This window comes from Grampus griseus, assembly GCF_964374135.1.
Source record: "Grampus griseus genome assembly, chromosome: 12".
NCBI lineage: Eukaryota > Metazoa > Chordata > Mammalia > Artiodactyla > Delphinidae > Grampus > Grampus griseus.
The window spans coordinates 40,650,294-40,671,649 of NC_139006.1; the positions used below are offsets into that span (position 1 = coordinate 40,650,294).

At 47.7% G+C, this 21,356-nt stretch overlaps 1 protein-coding gene across 2 annotated transcripts in view; it reads left to right on the forward strand.

Annotated features, from left to right (window-relative positions):
• The window catches only part of LAMA3 (laminin subunit alpha 3), a gene marked incomplete at its 5' end in the record, with an annotated part of 240,762 nt that overhangs the window by 133,679 nt on the left and 85,727 nt on the right, over positions 1-21,356 (forward strand). For both annotated transcript variants that reach the window (XM_082667718.1, XM_082667719.1), the window contains 8 exons: positions 821-947; positions 1,030-1,169; positions 2,679-2,794; positions 3,934-4,145; positions 5,298-5,502; positions 17,675-17,819; positions 18,771-18,911; positions 20,558-20,719. In XM_082667718.1, the coding sequence (XP_082523844.1) occupies positions 821-947; positions 1,030-1,169; positions 2,679-2,794; positions 3,934-4,145; positions 5,298-5,502; positions 17,675-17,819; positions 18,771-18,911; positions 20,558-20,719 (1,248 nt within the window). The remainder of the gene's footprint in view (positions 1-820; positions 948-1,029; positions 1,170-2,678; positions 2,795-3,933; positions 4,146-5,297; positions 5,503-17,674; positions 17,820-18,770; positions 18,912-20,557; positions 20,720-21,356) is intronic.

A 21,356-nucleotide genomic window follows, 5' to 3' on the forward strand; every position in this document is an offset into this window, starting at 1 on the left:
GTGTATGACCTTTAGTCAGTCACCCTCCAAGGCACAGCTCTCATCTGAAAGATAATCTTTTATTGTTGTTATTCTTGTAGGTTTTTTTTGCGGTTTGAAAAGACTTATTACTCACATAGTGAGACTTTCTGGGGAGAGCAGGGCTCACACTCAAACCTGAGCAAGGACTGGGGTCTGAATCCGGTTTTCGTTGTGGTTAGGAAGGGGGGGAGTCTGGGTGAGGGCTCCCTCTCCCATGGGCTGGAATTTGTGTGGTTAGAACTTCCCAGGTGTGCCAAGGGATGAACACCTGGGCTTTCTTATTAGCTTGTCCAGGTGTAGGACAAAAGGCAATAGGTGAGTGACGGAGCTTGAAAACCGTCAAACATAAAAAATGGAGTCTGACCCTTTGTTACACGGTTATTACAAGCAGTGCTTGAATGCTGGGAACATTCTTGTATGGCCTTTTGCACGCACAGTGTGCCTTTCTGTTGTTAAATACCTAGGAATGCAGTTGCTCAGTTATACGTTCAACTTTGGTAAAAACCACCACATAGTTTTCCAAAGCGATTTTACCAAACGTCCCTCCCTCCAGCGTCATTTATGGTTGTCCCACCGTTGGGTTGTCCATTCTGCAGCTGACGGTTATTTGGTTTGTTTCCAGTGTTTGTGATCACAAATAAAGCTGCCCCAAACGTTCAAGGGAAGGTTTTGTGTGAATGTGGATTTTCACTTCTCTTGGGTAAATACCGAGGTTGTTTTGGTTTTTAACCTCAAAATATCCCGTAATTCTAATTATTCATAACTCTGCAGCTTGAGGAATATTTTTTTTCCCACCCAGAACCAAGTGACCTTGCGAGGACTCGTACCGCGTCCGGGTCGATACGTCATTGTGGTCCATTTTTATCAACCAGTGCATCCGACGTTCCTGGTGCAGGTGTCTGTGGACAGAGGGCGGCTGCAGCCAGGTGAGCTGCGGGGAGCAGGGCGGGCTGCAGGGCTCACCTGCCTTGGCAGGGGTGTGATAGGAACGCCTCTCTCTGCCCCCAGGCATCTTCCGTGCCTCTTTTTGCCCCCATGTGCTTGGCTGCCGGGACCAAGTGATCGCCGGAGATCAGGTTGAGTTTGACATCTCGGAGCCGGAGGTGGCCGTGACGGTGAAGGTTCCAGAAGGAAAGTCCTTAGTTTGGGTGCGTTCTGCTTATTTCTCAGCTTGCTCTTCACGTGGTTGCCTTGGTTGGCTGCTCTGTGCATCAGTTTTGGCTCATGACAATAATTCCTCCAAGGAACTGAAGCCAGATTTATAGAAGTGTTTAAATTTTGCAGCTAACTTTACCCAAAAAAAGTCTTTCTTTGACAATTAAAATCAAGGGAAAGCAGAATAATAGAGAAGTGACTAGGAAGAAAAACCTCCCTGCACGAGCCTGGAGCCCTCTCCTTCAGCCCCTCCTCAATCTCCTCTGACAGGTCTCTCTCTGAAGCATTGAACACTCATTTGTTCTTGAAAATTTCTTTCTTTTTGGCTTCCATAGCTACTTTCTCTTGTTTTTTTCCCCACTTTCTCCACCGCTCCTTCAATGATTTCTCTTTCCCTTCATCGCCATATGTCACCGTTCCCTCGGGCTCGACGGTGAGCCCCCTTGTTCTAAGATTTCTCTTTGAATAACATTGTCTGCGCCTGTCGATTCTGTTCTCTCCTCTGTGAGAATGACGCCCACATCTGTGAACTCATTTCTCATCTTTGCTGAGCTCTAGAACCATCTACTGCACATCCCCATAGCCAGAGAGCTCACAAGTCCCTCCAACTTAGCCTGCTACCAGCCCAGCCCCGGGCATCCCCTACCCTGTTCATTACCTTGATCGATGGAATCGTGGTCACCCAATGCCTGTAAAGCCTTGGAGAGCCAGGAAGCACTGCCCAGGCCTGCTCTGTGGCCCTCCAGTTTTTGCTCATGCCTCCTCTCTCTCTGAGGATGTCATCTTCCTAGGGGCAGGGGCCTGACTTTATTCATTTTGTATCCCCTGTGCCTGGAACACCGTCTGGCACAGGTACTTGGCAATGTTTACTGAACTGAATAACATGAGAGCAGCAGACTCTGTAAGCAGTAAGTTGGTGAGTCGTTGACGAAGATGTTTGAAATTTCCTGCAGCATTCGTTAACTGGCGCAGTCTGGTTTATACAGGTACAGAGAACTGAGCAGTATTTTTAAAGACTGGGGCTACAATTATTCATAATACAGTATCTGATAGGATATGAATTTCAGGGGCAAGCCACCATGTGAGTTTCCCCATTGGTCCTGCCATTTCGGTTTGCTCACATTTAAAAACACAAAGTGCAACCTCTGGAGATCCAGGGTCGTCCCGGGCATGGATCACACAGGGCCCTGGCTGTCCTAACAGCTGTCCTGCTCACCCCTGACATCTCCTGTCCCCGCCCAGCACCCGAGGCTGCTGCTTCTCTGAGCAGGTGCTCCAGGAGGTCTGCCCCCCACTTGGTATCATTTCCTGCATGGAAACGTGGCCTGAGCCTTCATCACTGGCTTAGGGTTGTTCCGTGATTCTTTTTTCATAAATCCTGTTTCATTTGGTCTTGGGCTTAACAATAAAGAACATTGATCTTAGCGAAGAGAACGTGACGGAGAGCCGTAGGTACGCCGTGCTGTTGGAAATCCAAAGACATGCCGACAGCTTCCCTTTAGGTCCGTGTCCTAGTGGTGCCTGCGGAGAGTTACGACTACCAAATCCTTCACAGAAAATCAGTGGACAAGTCATTTGAGTTTGTCACCAATTGTGGAGGGGACAGTTTTTATATTGAGTAAGTATCCTTTGTGGAAAGGCCCTGGGAGGCATGCAGCTCTCCCACATTCCCGACCAGAGCAAGAGGCCCGGGGAGGGGTGGCCCTTGGGTCTGTCTCTTCCTCTGGGAGCCTGAGGGAGTGGCACTGAGTCCCGCGTCCTCGGCACACGCTACAGCCGTTGTGCACATCTGGGCGAGATTTCCCTCCTCAACTTTGATCTCAACAGATCACCCTCCAAGCTGGGTTTCACAGGCTGCTTGGGAGTTTCTCTTCCTCTTCCCTGCTTCCTCTTGGCTGACTCAGATTCCTAAGATACCACACAGGGCTTCCTCAGCGGGGAGGCATGTGAGCCCTGAGTCCCACTCTCCTTTGCCCTCTGATTGAGTGGGGAGCATCACAGAGGGGTGGACCTCCCCCGTCTTCCCTCTGTGGGTCCCTGAATGCTAAGAGCCTAGAACAGCCCTGAGTATCACCTCCTGCCATTCTTTTCTACAGACCCACCCTGCCCCCTTGTAGGTTTCCTGAGGAACTGAGGCTCCCGGGGGCCAGATGCCTTCTGCATAGAAAATATTAAGAGCAAAGGCTCTGAGGTCAAACAGCTATGGGTTTGAGTACCTTCTCAACCACTTCGTAGCTCTGTGGCCTTGGGAATGTTGCCTAATTTCTAGGACCCTCAGTTGCCTTATCTGTGAAATGGGACTTAGGGACTAATTGGTTGAGTGGTTGTGAGGTTAAGTGAGGTGTAGGCAAAAATTCTAACACACATGTTCAGTAAATGTTGGCAATTCACCTCCTCATTATTATTCTAATTGGTGTATCATTACACATGTAGGTGTAAATTTTTTTGGTGACTACTTTATTGAGATATAATCCACACACCATACAATTCATCCTATAGGTGAATTTTCACCCCTTTATTCCAGCCACCGAAAGTTCCCACCCACCGTCCTGTGATGTGTCCTGGAGTGGATGGGGATGGGAGGAGGGGTGGCTGGCACCCTCTGTGAGTCCAGGGGTGGGGTTTTCTCTAACTTCCTCCCAAACTCCAGAGCCCCTCCCCCAAAACGCTGCTTGGTGAGGCATGTGGGAAGAGGAAGGTTGGGACCGGTTCTGGGCACGCCTCCCAGGATCTCACCATGAGGTTTTGTTTCCACAGCCCCCAGAAAGCCTCTGGATTCTGTAAGGATTCTGCCAGGTCCCTGGTGGCCCTTTACCATGATGGTGCACTGCCTTGTGAGTGCCACCCCGCCGGGGCCATTGGCCATCGCTGCAGCCCAGAGGGCGGGCAGTGCCCATGCCGGCCCCATGTCATTGGGCGGCAGTGTACCCGCTGTCAAATGGGCTACTACGGATTCCCGCACTGCAAGCGTAAGTGCAGGTTCGGGTCAGCCAAGGTCACCTGGGGCCAGGTTTCTTGAATTTCACTGTGCTGGAGACTCACCTGGGGATCTTGTGAAAATGCAGATTCTGACTCTCAGGCCTGAGAGTCTGCATTTCCAGTAACCACTCAGAGTATACCCGTGCTGCTGGTCTAGGGACCACACTATGAGTAGCAAGGTTCTAGAAGGTAAATATTTATGTTTCCCATGCTACGTGACCCATGCGCTTGGCAAGGCAGGTGAAGGTACATAGCCTCAAGCACCAACATATTGGCCAGCTCAGTTCTCTGCTTAGTGGAATAGGTTAGGCTTCAGGTTTGTTTGTTGTTTTTTTTTGTGGTACGCGGGCCTCTCACTGCTGTGGCCTCTCCCGCTGCGGAGCACAGGCTCCGGACGCGCAGGCTCAGCGGCCACGGCTCACGGGCCCAGCCGCTCCGCGGCATGTGGGATCTTCCCGGACCGGGACACGAACCCGTGTCCCCTGCATCGGCAGGCGGGCTCTCAACCACTGCGCCACCAGGGAAGCCCTAGGCTTCAGTTTTTGCAGCCTCACCAAAGCTCAGCTGAGGTGGGAGGAGAGCCAGGCTCACAGGGCATACTCCTCACTGAATGAGGAGGCCATGGATCTTTATCTAGGAAATGTGCTGCAGCCCTAGACGAGGGTCAGCCCAGGCCACGTGAAGGGGGCAGAGTCCCCGCATGGAGGCCAGCCTTTGCCTAACAAGGGCCCCGCTGCTGCATCCTGTCCTGACCTTGGACTCAGTGCACTGGGGTGACATGGAGGCCCTTCAAGAAGCCTGAGAAGAGCTGACCCCCTGACAGAGGACAGGCCTCACGTTAGAATGACATGTAACTGCAGCTCGGAGTCGAGGGGCGCCTTAGGGTGTCTACCTTGGTGTCAGTAGCTCCAGCTGTGCCTCACTCAGCTTCTGCATGTTGTGTCCACCATGAGCGTTGGGTGTGGTCGGTCTTGGCCCCAAGAAAGGGGCCTTTCAGATAAACCACACTCAATAGTACCATAAGGGAAGAAAAGCAAGACCTTTCTCCCAGACCCCTTGGAAGGTTCTGGAAACCCTGGTGCAGTCCTGCTGGAGGTCAGGGGCGTCTAACCCTTTCACCGTGTCTCTTCATCCCCGGCCAGCGTGCACCTGCGGCCGGCGCCTTTGTGAGGAGACGATGGGGATGTGCCTTTGCCCGCCCCGCACGGTCAGGCCCCAGTGTGATGCGTGTGAGACACATTCCTTCAGCTTCCACCCGCTGGCCGGCTGCGAAGGCTGCAACTGTTCCAGGATGGGCACCGACGGGGCTGCCACCCCGGAGTGCGACAGGGACCATGGACAGTGCAGGTGAGGCCTGGAGGACTAACCTATGGCATCCTACGGTGGGAAGGGAAGACGCTGTCCGTCCCCACACAGGTCCCCATTACTTCCCGCTTCGCATGGGCCCCGACACTGCTTGAGTTGACCTCAGGGTGGTGCTCCCACCCGGGATGGGCGTGGCATGTGGAGTGTCTGGTCCCCTCGGGCTCGGGTGGCCTGGCAGAGCCTGGGTGGGCAGACGGCTGTCTCCCAAGGCCCAAGCAGCCTCGCCATCCACTCCAGCCTCGTTCCGCGTGTGCATGCGATAAGTGCGTGATTACGTGATCAGTTCCATCTCCTTGGTCACCGGGTGGTGAGCAGCTGTTTGTTTGTACTGAGGTCTGGGCTCCAAACCTTCACTCTCGTAAGCTGGTAGTTTTGTTAAGGACGTTGCTTGATGAAGTCTAAAATCCCGAGCCTGCTGCCCTGACTCAGATGGGGGAGCCGGAGACGGTGCAGAGGACTCCACAGGGGGCCTCCATTTGGGTAGGGCGGCAGGGTGGGCAGTACCCGCTGGAGAGCCTGACCTGAGAAGCGGGGCTGCCTCCGGGGCCACCGAGGTCCAGCACACAGCTGCTGAGAGACAAGAGGCAAACGGCGGCTCAAACAGATGCCAGGGGGCCAAGAGGTTCGCTCAGCAGGTCAGCTCCGCATTGGAAACCAGAGGGTGTTGTCACGTGACTCCAGGTCATCAGCCTGATCTCGGCAGGACCAGAGAGTGGCCACAGGGGGTGAAGAACAGCCTCCTAGAAGAAAAGGCTGGAAAGAATCTGATAGGGGTTATGTGGCAGGAAAGCTGAAGCAGAGCTTCTGCCATCCAGGCCGGTGTGACCTGTGCAGGAGAAAGCGTGAGGCTTGCCCCCGCCCTGCACTCCCCCCTCCCCCCCACCCAGGCACGAGGACGTAGGCGTCGGTGCCTGTGATCCCAGCGTGAGAGCCAGGAGGGGCCGTAGCTGCGAGTGGCAGGCGTCTGCTTCTCCAGCTCCAGGGCAGCTGTGTTCGTTTCCCGTGGCTGCTGACAAATGGCCACAAACTGGGTGTCTTCAAACAACAGAAATTTATTCTTTCATGGTTCGAAAGGCTAAACGTCTGAAATCAAGATGTTGCTCTTTCTAAAAGCTCTAGGAGAGACTGTTCCCTGCCTGCCTCTTACCTTCCCGTGTTGCTGGCAGTCCTTGGAATTCCTTGGTTCTGCCTCTGTCGTCTCATGGATTCTCCTTGTGTGTCTCTGTCTTCACATGGCTTTCTCCTCTCTGTGTGTGTCTGTGTCTTTCTTTTCTTTTTTTTTTTAGCCTTTGAATTTTTAAAAACTTTAATTAAAAAAAATTGACGTATAGTTGATGTGCAATACATATTGTCTAAGTTTCAGGTGTACCACATAGGGATAAACAATTTTTAAAAGTTATACTCCGTTTATAATTATTATAAAATATTGCCTATATTCACTGCGCTGTACAAGATGTCCTTGTAGCTTATTTATTTTACCTTTTTTCCTATTTTTCTTTTTTGAAGTATAGTTGATTTACAATGTTGTGTTAGTTTCAGGTGTACAGGGAAGTGATTCGGTTATACACATATATGTATATATCTATATTTTTTCTATTTTTTCCATTATAGTTTATCACAAGATATTGAATATAGTTCCCTGCTCTATACAGTAGGACCTTGTTATTTATCTATTTTATATATGGTAGTGTGCATCTGTTAATCCCATACTCTCAACTTATCCCTCTCTCCTTCCCCAGTGGTAACCATAAGTGTGTTTTTTATGTCTGTGAATCTGTTTCTGTTTCGTAAATAAGTACTATTTTTTTTAGATTCCACATATAAGTGATGTCATATAATATTTGTCTTTCTCTGTCTGACTTTACTTAGTATGATACGCTCTAGGTCCATCCATGTTGTGGCAAAAGGCATTGTTTCATTCTTTTTTATGGCTGAGTAATATTCCATTGCATATATTATATACACCACATCTTCTCTATCCATTCATCTGTTGATGGACGCTTAGGTTGCTTCCATGTCCTGGCTATTGTAAACAGTGCTGCTATGAACATTAGGGTGCATGTATCTTTTCGAATTAGAGTTTTCGTCTTTTCCAGATATATGTCCAGGCGTGGGATTGCTGGATCATATGATAACTCTATTTTTAGTTTTTTGAGAAACCTCCATACTGTTTTCCATAGTGGCTGCACCAATCTACTTTCCCACCAACAGTGTAGGAGGGTTCCCTTATTTATTTTGTATATAGTACTTTGTACCTCTTAATCCCCTACTCCTATCTTGCCCCTGCTTCCCTCTCCCCACTGGTAGCCTCTAGTTTGTTCTCTATATCTGTGGGTCTGTTTCTGTTTTGTCATATTCACTAATTTGTTCTAGTTTTTAGACTCCACGTATAAGTGATATACAGTATTTGTCTTTCTCTTTCTGACTTATTTCACTCAGCATAATACCCTCCAAGTCCATCCATGCTGTTGCAAATGCAAAATTTCATTCTTTTTTATGGCTGAGTAGTATTCCATTGTATATATACCTGTGTCTTTCTTTTTTTATAAGGACACCAGTCCTATTGGACTAGGGCCCGCCTTACTCCGGTATGACCTCATCTTAACTTGATTATGTCTGCAAAACCCCTATTTCCAAATAGGTCACAATCTAGGTACTGGGGATTAGAACTTGAACATACCTTTTGGGGACAAAATTCAACTCTCTATAGCAGCGACGTTTACTTTTCCTGAGGAAGGACCTTTAACCACACTTCTGATTGTTGCCCAACGTCTAACAGTTCCTTTGTCCTCTGGGAAGGAAGCTGAGTGAGAATTTGAGTCATGGAAGATTCCAAGTCTTTAAAACCACAGGTTGTGAGTCCTCCGTGAGTCAAGTCGGTTGCCTGTCCTTCTCCAACTATGAGCCTAAATGGAATGTGACCGGTACAAAGAATTTTGAGGTGTTATCAGAGAGCTTTCATCACGTACATTTGGTTCTGGTCCCTCCAGTGCTTACGCAATTCTCTGGAAGGAAGTCAGGCGCTTAGTTCATTACTAAAGACTTTGCATTGGGTTCCGAATGCACCAATAGGCCTGTGAAGATGTCTGACCTATTTCCAATAAACTCCTGCTTCATGGGCACTTAGTGTGGAAGCACAGGCTTCTACCAGGACCTGCAGGGATGCTACAGAACAAAAAGGTGCACTGTGCCCAGGAGTTGCTTGCTGTCTTGTGGCTGGAGAAGATGGATGAGTGGGAAGCTCAAAGGCCCTAGATGTGCCAGCCGTGACCCAATCAACTTTGTAGAAGAAGTGAGAGACCAGACCTAAAGAAACTGTAGAATTAGAACTGGCTTCAGAAAAGGAAATCCAGGGTGTTATAAAAAGGGAAACAGATTGAACTAGGAATAATATTCCTTTTCGTATATTTGAAAAACAAGTCTAAGGAAAGAATCCAACGTCTTTATGTGGAATGGGTTTGCATGAATCCTTCAGAGGAAAGAATAGTCTGACAAATAAGGGGGGTAAGCAGAGAGGGAGGTCTTCGCATTAAAATCCTTTGCTGACTCAAGGGGCTGGGAATCCGGATATAAGAAAGGCTGAAAGAACAAGGTTCCATTTGAACAGCAGAATGCGCAATGCATAACCTTGGGAAAAATAAAGAAAAAAACTAGACGGAGGAACAGGAGAGGAGATGAACAAGGGGACGTGGAACAGTTATTGGGAGATGGAATCCTGGCAGAGGACGAAGCCCAAGACTCTGTAGTGGCTCCGATCACAGCTGCATGAAGACACTCAGAGCCCTAAATACTGAAAACATTCCAGTGCCTCCATATTTAATTAAAAATAAAAACTTACTAAGCCGCAAAATAAGTGCCAACAAGTCCAAGAAAGTTCTGTTTTTCCATAGTGGCTACTTCAGATTTTCTTTTGAAAACAGATCACCCACGTGAAGAGTTTGGGGCTGGGGGTAGAGGTTGGGGAACCATGTACGTGGGTTAGAGTGAGAGAGGACCCCAAGGAGAAGGTGTGGACACACAGGAGGGAAAACAGGTGTGGGTCCTGGAGGGGGTCCCTATGTTTAATCATAGGGGGCAAAGGAGCCAAGGAGGTGGAGAAGCAGTTTTCAGGCAGGAAGAGAAGCAGGAGAATTCACTGTCTGAGAACCAGTGGGAGAGTTTTAAAAGGACGTGGATGGTCAGCAGAAGAAGTTGCTGCAAACAGGACCTCACACACAGTCTCTCAATGCTGCCACCACAGAGAAAGGAAACTGAGAACGCATTAAAAACTGTAAAAGTCAGTTAAGGCACCGTCTACGAGAGAGAGATTTACCATAGGATGTTAGGTACAAATTCTAAGGAGAATTTAACAAACCTTCACTAGCCAATGACAGTTTAGTAGACTAGAAAATTCCTAACTCAGGACTGAGGACATGTTGTGTAGTAGTTTTGCCCACACCCGAGGGAACATCAACAGGAATGGAATCTCATTGACCAAACCAAGATGTGAAATTATTTATCCTGACATTACCAAAAAGGCTGTAATCGCCTAATGGGATGACACATCTTTCCATGATCAAAGTGGATTTGTCATGAAAGGGCCTTGGCAGATAACGTAAGAAAAACTTCAGTTTGTTACATGACTGTAAATTGCGCAAATTACCCATGATAATGCCAGTGTTGATGCCAAAAAAGCTTTCGGTTGCCTAAAGGATTATTTCTTTAGAAAATATTAGAGGAAAGAATGCTCCCCGCTGCCCCTGAAAATATCCTAATGAAAATGAAGAATGTGTTTAGAGGAACCTAACATTCAAGTAAAAGAAGTAATCAGAGAAACCTGGAACTTGCAATAAAAAGAAGAACATGCCCTTTCTCAGTGATACAACAGACCCTCTTACAGTTGTACAAGTTATCACCAATCACAAAGCTGAGAAATTTGAATTTTCAAATTTTATTTGACTGTTTAGAGGTGTTAACGTTTATCATACTAAAGGGAAATCGAACAGTTATAAATATTAATCTCCTTTAAAATGAATTACAGAAATAATTGCAGCAATCCACAATACTCAATTTGTTCTTAATTGAAACTAGTGCTGTAATTTTAGACACAATTGGAAATACATTCAATTGGAGCCATAAGATTGAGTTCTTGCTTATCTTTTTTTTTTTTTTTTTTTTTTTCTTGCGGTGCGTGGGCCTCTCACTATTGTGGCCTCTCCCGTTGCGGAGCACAGGCTCCGGACGCGCAGGCTCAGCGGCCATGGCTCACGGGCCCAGCCGCTCCGCGGCATGTGGGATCTTCCCGGACTGGGGCACGAACCCGTGTCCCCTGCATCGGCAGGCGGACTCTCAACCACTGCGCCCCCAGGGAAGCCCCTTGCTTATCTTTGTCATGAACTAGCCAGGAGACTCTGGGCAAGTTGCTTTGCCTTCCTTGGTCTCAGCTTCCTAATCTATAAAATGAAGCTTGGTACAATCATCTCCAACTTCCCACCTAAATTTAAAACTCTGATTCTATTTCTTCTTCAATCTCTGATTGTATCATGGAAAATATTACAAAAGTATATTGTATAATATACAATATGTATATTGTATAAGTGTCCATTGTTTGGGACAACTCTGTCGGGATTGTGGTCTTAAAGATGCTTACATTGATCAAAATTTCATTTTTTTATAGCATCACAGTAATTGAATCAGATATAATAGCAATGAAGAAGTACATTTGCATCTGCTTTTAATAGTGGATGACTGTGCCATCAGATTCTTTGAACAAACAAAAGAGCTAGACTAGCCTCAGAAGATTTTATCAATCAGATACACAGATGCTGGGAATCACTGCTTTAAAAGACTATCGTCACGTCGATGACTTTCAAGACATTTTAAGATCGGTTATAGGAGATGGCAGTTCACCTGGACGTCCAGTGAAACCACATGTGCAAACGTGCCTTTTCAGAAGAGCAGCAGCAAAAGGAAAGCCATTTGGGGGGACCCTGATCTCAGCCAGTCTCACAGATTTACTAAATGTGTTAGATGGAGAAACAAAATACCAGAAAATGTCGTAGACTTGGCATTCTGGGAACAGAAGTACTTCCAGGTCGGCAGAAATCCACAAGCCCTAACAACCTGGAGAAGCAATCCCTTTGAGGCAGCTCATCAAATAATAAGAATGGTAAATTCCAGACGGCGTGCAGGCAGGTGCTGGGACACAGCGGTGAGCAGGGCGGATGGGGACGGACAGAGCTCAGAGTTCTCACTTACGTTTCCTCTGTCCCAGAGGCACCTACCTTTTAAAGTTCTCTAGAGGGTTAAATATCCTGTGTGAAAACCCTTAGAATAGTACCTGACACACACTTGCACCCAGTATTAGCTGTTGTTATTATTTGCGAGGCGCTTGGCTGTCTGCCTTCTGCCCTTTATACTTTGTCCTCCTGAAGCCCCACCCATTCTCCTGGCTTCAACCACCCGACCCTTGATGATTCCCAGATCCAGAGCTCCAGTTCTGATCCCTGATGGCTGTCTTATCCCACATTCGTTGAAAATCAGTTCTACCTGGGTTCCCCTATTGGTTTTCCTTAGGGGGGGCCTTGGCGGACAAGTCCCCTGACCTCTGAGCTCCTGTCCCCTCACATGTATAATGAAGTGTTAGATTAGATGATCTTTAAGGGCCCTCTCAGCTCCTAAATTCTACACTGATTCCATATCTGAAACCCTTGCCATTGTCTTGCCTTTCAGGCCATTCCTCTCTTTGAATGTTTTTTAAAAAATTCTACATATTGGTGACAGCCTCCTCCCGGTCCCCAAAGCCTGAAATCTCAGCATCACCTTAGAGTCAATTCCTTTTTCCTACAGTCAATCAGGTGTCAACTTCTAACAAAGTGTGTATTATCCCCCTTCCTTCGATGGCCCCCTGCAGGTACTTCCGCCTGGTGAGGTCCTTTGTGACCACTTCCTGTGTGAGTGATCCTGACAGTCTCCGGATTGACCTTCCTTTTCCTGGCTTCCTCTCTTCCTTCCTTCCTCCCTTCACCTTTCCTTCCTTCCTTCCTTCCTTCCTTCTTTTCTTCCTAATTGAAGGGGAATATGCTAGTACACAATTATACTGGGATTTAAAAATCGATTTTCTCCGTCATTTTTTTATTAGTGCATAGAGAATGTTGATACATGCACGTGTCTATGATTTCATCTTCTTGGTGGGGGGTTTTTTTTAAAAACTAGGATGAAACATTTTCTTCAGTCCCTGTGATGTTTTGGTTTTGTTTTTGGCTTTAAATTCTGTTTCGTCAGTTAGTAGGTTTTATGACTCAAACCATATCCAGCTCCTACTCCAGTCTGGGTGCTGGGCTTCGTGCCAAAGGCACACATACCTGCTAACGAGGGGCCATGGTCCGGTAGGGGACCCTCTACTCATCAATAATGACAGCGCAGCATAATGAGCGCCATATTGTGTGCAGGCCGCTGGGGGGCGGAAGTGGCTCTGACCGGTACCACGTCCATCACATGACTCTTTGCGTAAGAACCTTGCTCAAGTCTCCATCGTCTGAGAAAATAAAGACCAGCTTTCCGTGGTGATCTGGCCCCCACTCACCTAACTTAAGCCTTTTTTCAGCTTCTCTGGGTTTTCTCGCTTTCTCTAAACACTCTTTGCCTCAGTTCAGTTATCAGCTCTCCTTTCCCCTCTTCTGTTACCCCCAAATTATCCACATCCTTCAAGGATTCTGTATGAAAGGTACAAATGCAAAGAAGGCATGAAGCCACTGCAAGCCCACAGAGGTACCCTTGTCATCTCATTGCCGAAAGCTAGTTCTAAGCTTAGCCATCCCATCTCTCACGTGATTACCTTACTTTCTGCATCTCTATGTCCCATGTCCTCAGTGAAAATGCGCGAAGGTCAAGACAGGCTCATTCTACTTTTTCCCCTCCCTCCCATGTCCCCTAAACTGAGGATGTGTATATATCAATAGAAGGCAGTCAGTAATTATAGGATGAATAAATGAATGAATGTAAGGTAGACTTTGGATTCTAGTTTAAAACTGGACTTGAATGGAATGCAATATTAAGGGATCCGTGGTATTTAATGAGCAAAGGGTAGAGTTCACCCTAATGCCCGACTTTCCGGTGACCTGTGAGACACACGAGCACCCACACACTTGCAGGTGTCATTTCATAGTGTTTGGCCCTGAGCTCGTTGCCGTGGAGATGACTTCACTTGACCCGCATCCTCAGTGCTGCCACTCTGCACCTCCTGGCAGCAGCAACTGGAACCTTCCTGCCGTTGCAGGAAGGGCAGCTCCTCCGGTAGCACAGCGTCTCCCTGGAGGAGTGTGCAAAGTCAGGCTGACTTTAGGTCGTTTTTAAGAGACATTCAGCCAGACTTCGAGGAGGAAGTTTCCTTTTTATTCCCTGTCGTCTTGGCACCACACAGAGCTCCTTCGGTTGCCTGCTTTTGCGCGGGATTCACGTGTTCATTGCTCTCGGCGTGGCATTACACAGAATCCAGACATCGTATTTTCCATGTTGTGGTGAGCCCTTGCCCATCAGTCCCACCCGGGGTCCTGGGGTTCAGCTCCCAGGCCACTGCTGCTATCACTCTGTTCAGCTTTTTTCTTTTTTCTATCCACTCTCCTGTGCTCGGCTGCTACCTACGTGCTGAGTGAGGCTCAGCGCTTCATCCCACGTTACCGACGGGGTTACACCCTCTCTGCCCAGCTCTCCCTCCCACCACGTCATCCCATGGACGCCCTGAAGTAAACAGGCAGCCGTTTCTCCTGGTCTCGACAAGCGGCTTGCTCAGCTGTCCACCCTGCAAAATACTCCCCTTCCTTTCTTTTCCAGTGAAGTAAAAATATGAGAAAGAGGCTCCCGTCTGCCTGTCCTCACCTTCAAGGCCCGGGTCCAGGTCAACGCTCAGGGTCACTTGTCCCCCGGAGGCACTCAGGGTGTGAGAGGCTCGTGGGCACCAGCCTTCCGTGAATGCACCTGTTGGCCAGCAGACCTGAGTGTTTGCTAAAAGAAGCGTCCTGGACCTCAGGACGACAAGCTGCCTGGATGGGACTTTGTGACGAGAGCCCTGAGCACAGCATCCTTTTCCTCACTGCCGGTGGGAGGAGCAGGGAACGCCCAGGCTGAGTCGGGTCATTGCCAAAGTTCCTCCTCTGATCTAGGTTTCTTCTTCCAGACAATTTTATTTGGAGGGGTTCTATGTACTCTCCCTTCCCATCTCTCACCCACCAGAGTTCTTGTGCTCCAGAAATAGGGAGTCATCTGGGAACAGTCAATTTTCTGCTGGCCCGTGATTGCATTTAGTTTGGGATTCACAAGAAGAGAGTAGGTTGTTATTAACCTGGGCCTAGGAACAAAATTGTGTGTGCTAGAGAGAGAGAGAGAAAGAGAGAGAGAGAGAGGTGATGTAACCTGTGAGTGGGTGGAAGTACTTTTCTGAGATGGCCCATAGTTCCTCCAGCTTCCCAGAGGGTCCCTGACCTCTTCCAGAGTTTGCAGTCCCGAGTCTGCAGCAATCGCTCCAAGCAGACTGCTTCCACCTACAACCTAAAGCAGTAGAGGTGTGATTTGGAGAATACTTTTCTTCCTCACGGAAATAGTCCCTGCAGGTATCAGGTAGGGAGGGAGATGAGGGGGTGGGGCTGTGCTGAATGACATTTGACCTGTCAGCAGGCCTTGCAGGTAAAAGTGATTTTGTCTTTTTAGCTGTGGTGAGTGGGATAAAGGGAAACACATCTGCTCCCCTTAGCTGATACCGTAACAGGAGTAATGATAGCAAATACTTACATGTGCACGGCACTCTTCTAAGGTTTTTAGATGTTTATTAAATTCTCACGGTAATCCTATGAAGTGGGTATTATGAGCTACTCTTACAGATGAGGAACGTCAGTTGTAAAGAGATTAATTGCTCGAGCTTCCTGTAAGTAGCAGAGTTGGGATTCGAACCTAGGCCACCTGGTCCCAAGTTTGTGTACTTAAACACGTACAGAATGCTTTACTTAATTATAAGCAGATATTTGCCAAAGGCAAACTTACTGGGATATAAAGTTATATTTGTCTTTTTTGGGGATGGTCCCTGGGGTGAGATTATTTTTTTAATTGAAGTATAGTTGCTGCATGATATTATATAAACTACAGGTGTACAATATAGTGATTCCCAATTTTTAAAGGTTATACTCCACTCACAGTTACTATAAAATATTGGTGTTGTACGATATATCCTTACAGCTTATTTTATACATAATAGTTTGTACCACTTCCTCCCCCACTTCCCTCTCCCCACTGATAGCCACCAGTTTGTTCTCTATATCTGGGAGTCTGCTGCTTTTTTGTTATATTCACTAGTTTGTTGTATTTTTTAGATTCCATATATAAGTGAGATGACACAGTATTTGCATTTCTCTCTCTGACTTATTTCACTTAGCAGAACGCTCTCCAAGTCCATCCATGTTGCTGCAGATGACAAGATTTCATTCCTTTTTATGGCTGAGTAGTATTCCATTGTATATAGATACCATATCTTCATTATCCTCGAGTGAGATAGGTGATAGCTTACATTTGGTAGCAAGTTAACGATAAAATGTTTCAAATCAGATTGTGCTCCTAACAGTCTAATAGAAAGCAGATTTCCAAATACTTTCTTCGGACCCACAAGAAAAAATCAGTATGCAGATCCATCAGGCTTCAGCTGTGGAGCTCAGTGACCAAGCTGCCTCTTCCTCTCCTCACGTCTCGGGTGTTGGGCTTCTCAGCCCTGAGAAGCCTCTAGTGTTTTCTCAGCCACTCTTGTGCTCAGAGCTCCCTGGAGCCTCCTTGGAGCCCAGCCCCACACAGGCCGTTGCCCGCCTCCCTCCCTGCTCCACTGTCCAGCCAGACCACTGGGGGTCCTCCTTGCCTTCTGTCGCCTCGCCCAGACCACGATGAGCCCCAGCATCCTCCCCCTAAGATAGTTTGGAACCCATCCCCCCATCCATACTGAGAACCTCTGCCCTCGTTCGGTCCCCTCATCTACCTGCTGTGGAACCGATCTCAGCTCAGTCCTTCACACACAGCCAGCTGCCCTCCTTCCTCTCTGAAAGCTTTCCAAGATGACGGTGGTCCTGGGAGGCAGCGGCTACTGCTTCCCGTCTCCCTCAGATGAGAAAGCAAGGCCTTGAGAAGTTGGATAACTTGCTGAGACGCTGTCTCTAATACACGTGAGAGCTGGGGTGAAACTCCAGCCAGTCCGCCTTCAGTGTGCAGAGCTCAGCCCCGCGCTCCAGGGCCCCGGACAGTGTCACAGTGGCCAGCACCTCCGTCCACATGAGCCGGCCCCCTCCCGCCTCTCCAGGCTCGTGGTTCAGCATCCCTGCTCATACCCCTGCTCCAGGAGCACCCGCTGTGTTCTCTGCACGTGCCAAGCTGTGTCCTCCTGTTCCTGCTGTCTGCAATGCCTGCCCCACCTCCTAACCCGGGACACTTGGACTTTTACACCCAGCTCAGGCATCACCTCCGCCAGGGATGCTGGGTCCGAGCTGGCCCTCTAACCCCTGTTTAGATCCTGTGTGTATATCGTTCACATTTCCACCTCAACACTTAAGAGCTCTCAGGCCCAGGGACTATGTCCTTCTGTGCACCCCAGAGCCTAGTACCAAGCCTGGCCCTTGGAATCACATCAATGATGGTCATTGTTCTTTTTTAAATTAAGGTATAACTGACATGTAACATTATATTAGTTTCAGGTGTATACATAATAATTCGCTATTTGCGTACATCGTGAAATGATCACCACGGTAAGTCTAGTTAGCACCCGTCACGGTACATAGTTACAATTTTTTTTTTCTCATGAGAAGTATTTTTAAGATTTACTCTTACCAACTTTCAAATATGCAATGCAGTGTTATTAACTGTAGTCACCATGCTGTACATGACATCCCAGGACCTCTTCATTTTATAACTGGAAGTGTCTATCTTTTGACCCCTTTCATCATCAGGATGACGGTCACCTTGAGCTATTTTGTGTGAGTGCCTTGTATCCGCTTCTCTCCATTCTGCCTTGGACGCTAGCACCCCGTGGACAGGCCCTGTGTCTATTTAACTGGCTTCATACAGCAACTGCCTTGCGGCAGTGCAAGTCGGCTTTAGAAGCGTGTGTAGAAAGATGACGAGGACGTTTGCTTCCTTTGCTTAAGTACAGATGCAAGCCCAGAATCACAGGGCGGCAGTGTGACCGGTGTGCTTCCGGCTTCTACCGCTTCCCTGAGTGCCTCCCCTGCCAATGCAACAGAGATGGAACTGAGCCAGCAGGCTGTGACCTGGGGACAGGGTCTTGTCTCTGCAAGGTAAGACGGAATGTGCAACGCTGGGGACGTTGGCCATTGACCATTGTGGAGGGTCTTCATGCTGAGTCATTGTATAAAAATAGGTGGGAAATGGGATTGACCCAAGATAGATTTCCATAATGACTATAGCACTTTCTAGTCATTCTCATTGGATAGAAATAGTTAGAAACGAAGACCTCCCCCCCCACCCCCTCACTGCTCTTGTCCTTTGAAGAGGCCACAGACCTCCTTAAGAATCTGATGACAGATATATACTGTCTTCAGAAAAATCGACACACACGTTTGTCTATAGTTTCAAGAGGTATATGGGTTCCCCTGAAGCCTATTCCTGCCCCATGCACCCCAGGTTAATCATCTCTGCTCCAAGGCATTCTGCAGGGTGTAGGAGAGCCCCCGAGTCCCAGTGGATGTTCTAAAGCGGTAGTAAGTGGGATGAACCCCTTCCCCCATATCGTGAATCCTTCTGGTGCTCTTTCTCTACCTCCAGGTTGCCAAAGGGCATCTTATGAAATTTAGGAAATCCTCTCTTCCATTTGTACATGGTATAAAAGTTTAAATAATTAATGTGAGGGGCTTCCCTGCTGACGCAGTGGTTGAGAGTCCGCCTGCCGATGCAGGGGACGCGGGTTCGTGTCCCGGTCTGGAAAGATCCCACATGCCGCAGAGCGGCTGGGCCCGTGAGCCATGGCCGCTGAGCCTGCGCGTCCGGAGCCTGTGCTCTGCAATGGGAGAGGCCACAGCAGTGAGAGGCCTGCGTACCGCCAAAAAAAAAAAAAAAAAAAGTGTAAATCATTAATGTGGTAAAAAGCTGAACAGCCATGTAACTTTGGATGCTTTGTTAGCATCCATGTTCTGTCATCTTAGGTTGATACTTAATTTGTGCACTTAGATCTCTTCAATCAGAGAACCTTTAGAAGGAATGACCTCTTGTTTCATGTTTTTCTTCAATAGGAAAATGTGGAAGGTACAGAATGTAACGTGTGTCAGGAAGGGTCATTCTACCTGGACCCAGCGAACCCCAAAGGTTGTACCAGCTGCTTTTGTTTCGGAGTCAGTCATCGTTGTCACAGCTCACATAAGAGGAGAGCTAAGGTGGGCAGGGCATTAGACTCCTTTTGTTTTTATTTAGTACTTCCAAATGAGGAAGTAATGCACTGGCATGAAACGCGAAGGGTTATGGAGTTTTTTAGCATCTTGCTTGGTTAGAATGTTAAGCGTTGTGCTCACTGGTCCTCAGCCTGCAGTGTTCTGTCCCCAGATGTCCTCATGTCCCTCAGTTCATCAGCTCTCTGCTCAAGTGCTTAGAGACGCCATCCCTCACTCTGTGGTTTCACCCTTCTCTGTGTACTTCATAGCGTGTATCACAGTTCTAAAGGTTGTCTATTACGTATCTATTTTCTCCACCACTCACACGTAAGCTCCTTGATCCAATCCCAGTGCCTTGAGCAGGATCTGGAACGTAGTAGATGCTCAATAAAAACTCATTAAATAAATGGAGTTAGTTGTTCCTGCCCCTCATTTCTTCTTATCTGCTTATCTTCCTGTTTTACTTTCCTTCTCACCTGTTTTAAAACTAACTCCAGGAGGGGCTTCCCTAGTGGCGCATCTGCCTGCCAATGCAGGGGACATGGGTTCGAGCCCTGGTCCGGGAAGATCCCACATGCTGCAGAGCAATGAGTAGCCCCTGGCTCGCTGCAACTATAGAAAGCCAGCGCGCAGCAATGAAGACCCAAAGCAGCCAAAAATAAATGAATAAATAAATTAATTAAAAAAAAATTAACTCCAGGAAACTAAAACTTTTGTTGCCTTCATGATTCCATGAACCATTAGTCTCATGCTTGCTTTCTTGTGTGACATGTCTTAATGTCCAGCAAGTATTCAAAGAAAGATTATTTTCTCTATTTTACTGCCTGCCTCCTGAAAGGAATGCAGGCTTGTAATGGGGGAAAAAAAAAAATTAGTTTGTAAATCCACCCTGAAGTCTCCTCTTCTTACCCTCAGGGGAACCCAGAAGCATTATTCTGACTCTGTGTCTTGTCAGTTCCTTCTTTTTCTTCCCCTCATAATTTAACTCCTGGCTTCCTTTGTGATCTGGGGAGTATTTAATTTTGATGCTCCTTGGGAGTTCCCTGGTGGTCCAGTGGCTAAGACTCCGTGCTCCCAATGCCGGGGGCCTGGGTTCAATCCCTGGTCAGGGGACTAGATCCCACATGCCACAACTAAGAGTTCTCATGCTGCAACTAAAGATCCTGCCTGCCGCAACTTAAGACCCAACACAGCCCAATAAGTAAATAAATGTTTTAAAATAATAATAATTTTGACGCTCCATTTAGAGAAAAATAATGACAGCAGTCCACTGTATTCCACATCACATTTTCTAAGGAGCTCACCATTAAAATGTGCCCACAGTCCTAGTTATTATTCACACCCTTATTTGTGTATTATTTGAATATTTTTTGAACACCTACTAAATGTCAGGAACCAGGATGCGTGCTGGGCTACAAGGATAAGTCCCACGTGCGTCTGGTCGCTACCCTTTGAGAATTCCTAGTTGTGATAGGTCAGGTGGGGGCTGAGTGGGAGTGGGCTCCCTCACTGGAGTCAGACACGAGAGGAGATACCGGAGGGAAGCCTTTGAAGTAAGGTGGCTGCCCCACAGCTCTTTCTACTCTGCATAATTCAGCCATCGTCAAAGATGCCATGGGCACACGTTTCCATCCATTGCCTCTGTGTTTCAGTTTGTGGATATGATGGGCTGGCGCCTGGAGACGGCGGACGGAGTGGACATCCCCATCTCCTTCAACCCGGGCAGCAGCAGCGTGGTGGCTGACCTCCAGGAGCTGCCCTCAACGGTTCACAGTGCGTCGTGGGTCGCCCCTGCTTCCTACTTGGGGGACAAGGTAACCAAGTCCTGCTGTTCTCCCACGCTCTTGCTGGACCTCCTCCATCACTGCACGGGCACCATCTACTGGATGTCTGGAAGGAAGGTTCTGGAAGTTCAGGTTACTAAAACTGAAGAACTTCGGTTAATCACAAATGCAGAAGATGGAGAGGCTGAGGGTGTATGGGCCTCAGGGGCCCACATAGTTGCTGACCAACAAAGGAAATCCTGCACCAGGTTCTTCCTGATTTTCACTTAATGCCAAAGAAATTTCCTCTGGGGAAGTAACCATTTAAATAATATCTGCCGCGAATGGCACACGTATGCTTTTAAATGCCAATGCTGAGAATGCTTTGTTTTAAAGCAGAAGAAGGGCCCCTTGTCAGGAAAACAAAAGCTGAGAAGTGACTCATGAGTTTATTAAAAGAGGCACAGGATCCAGTGACAGCACGGCTTTCATTAGTAGAGTCACGTGTGGTCATGAATACATTTTATTTCTTTTTTTAAAGTTTTTATTGGAGTATAGTTGATTGACAATGTTGTGTTAGTTTCAGGTGTACAGCAGAGTGGATCAGTCATACATTTACATATACCACTCTTTCTTTAGATCCTTTTCCCATAAAGGTCATTACAGAGTATTGAGTAGAGTTCCCTGT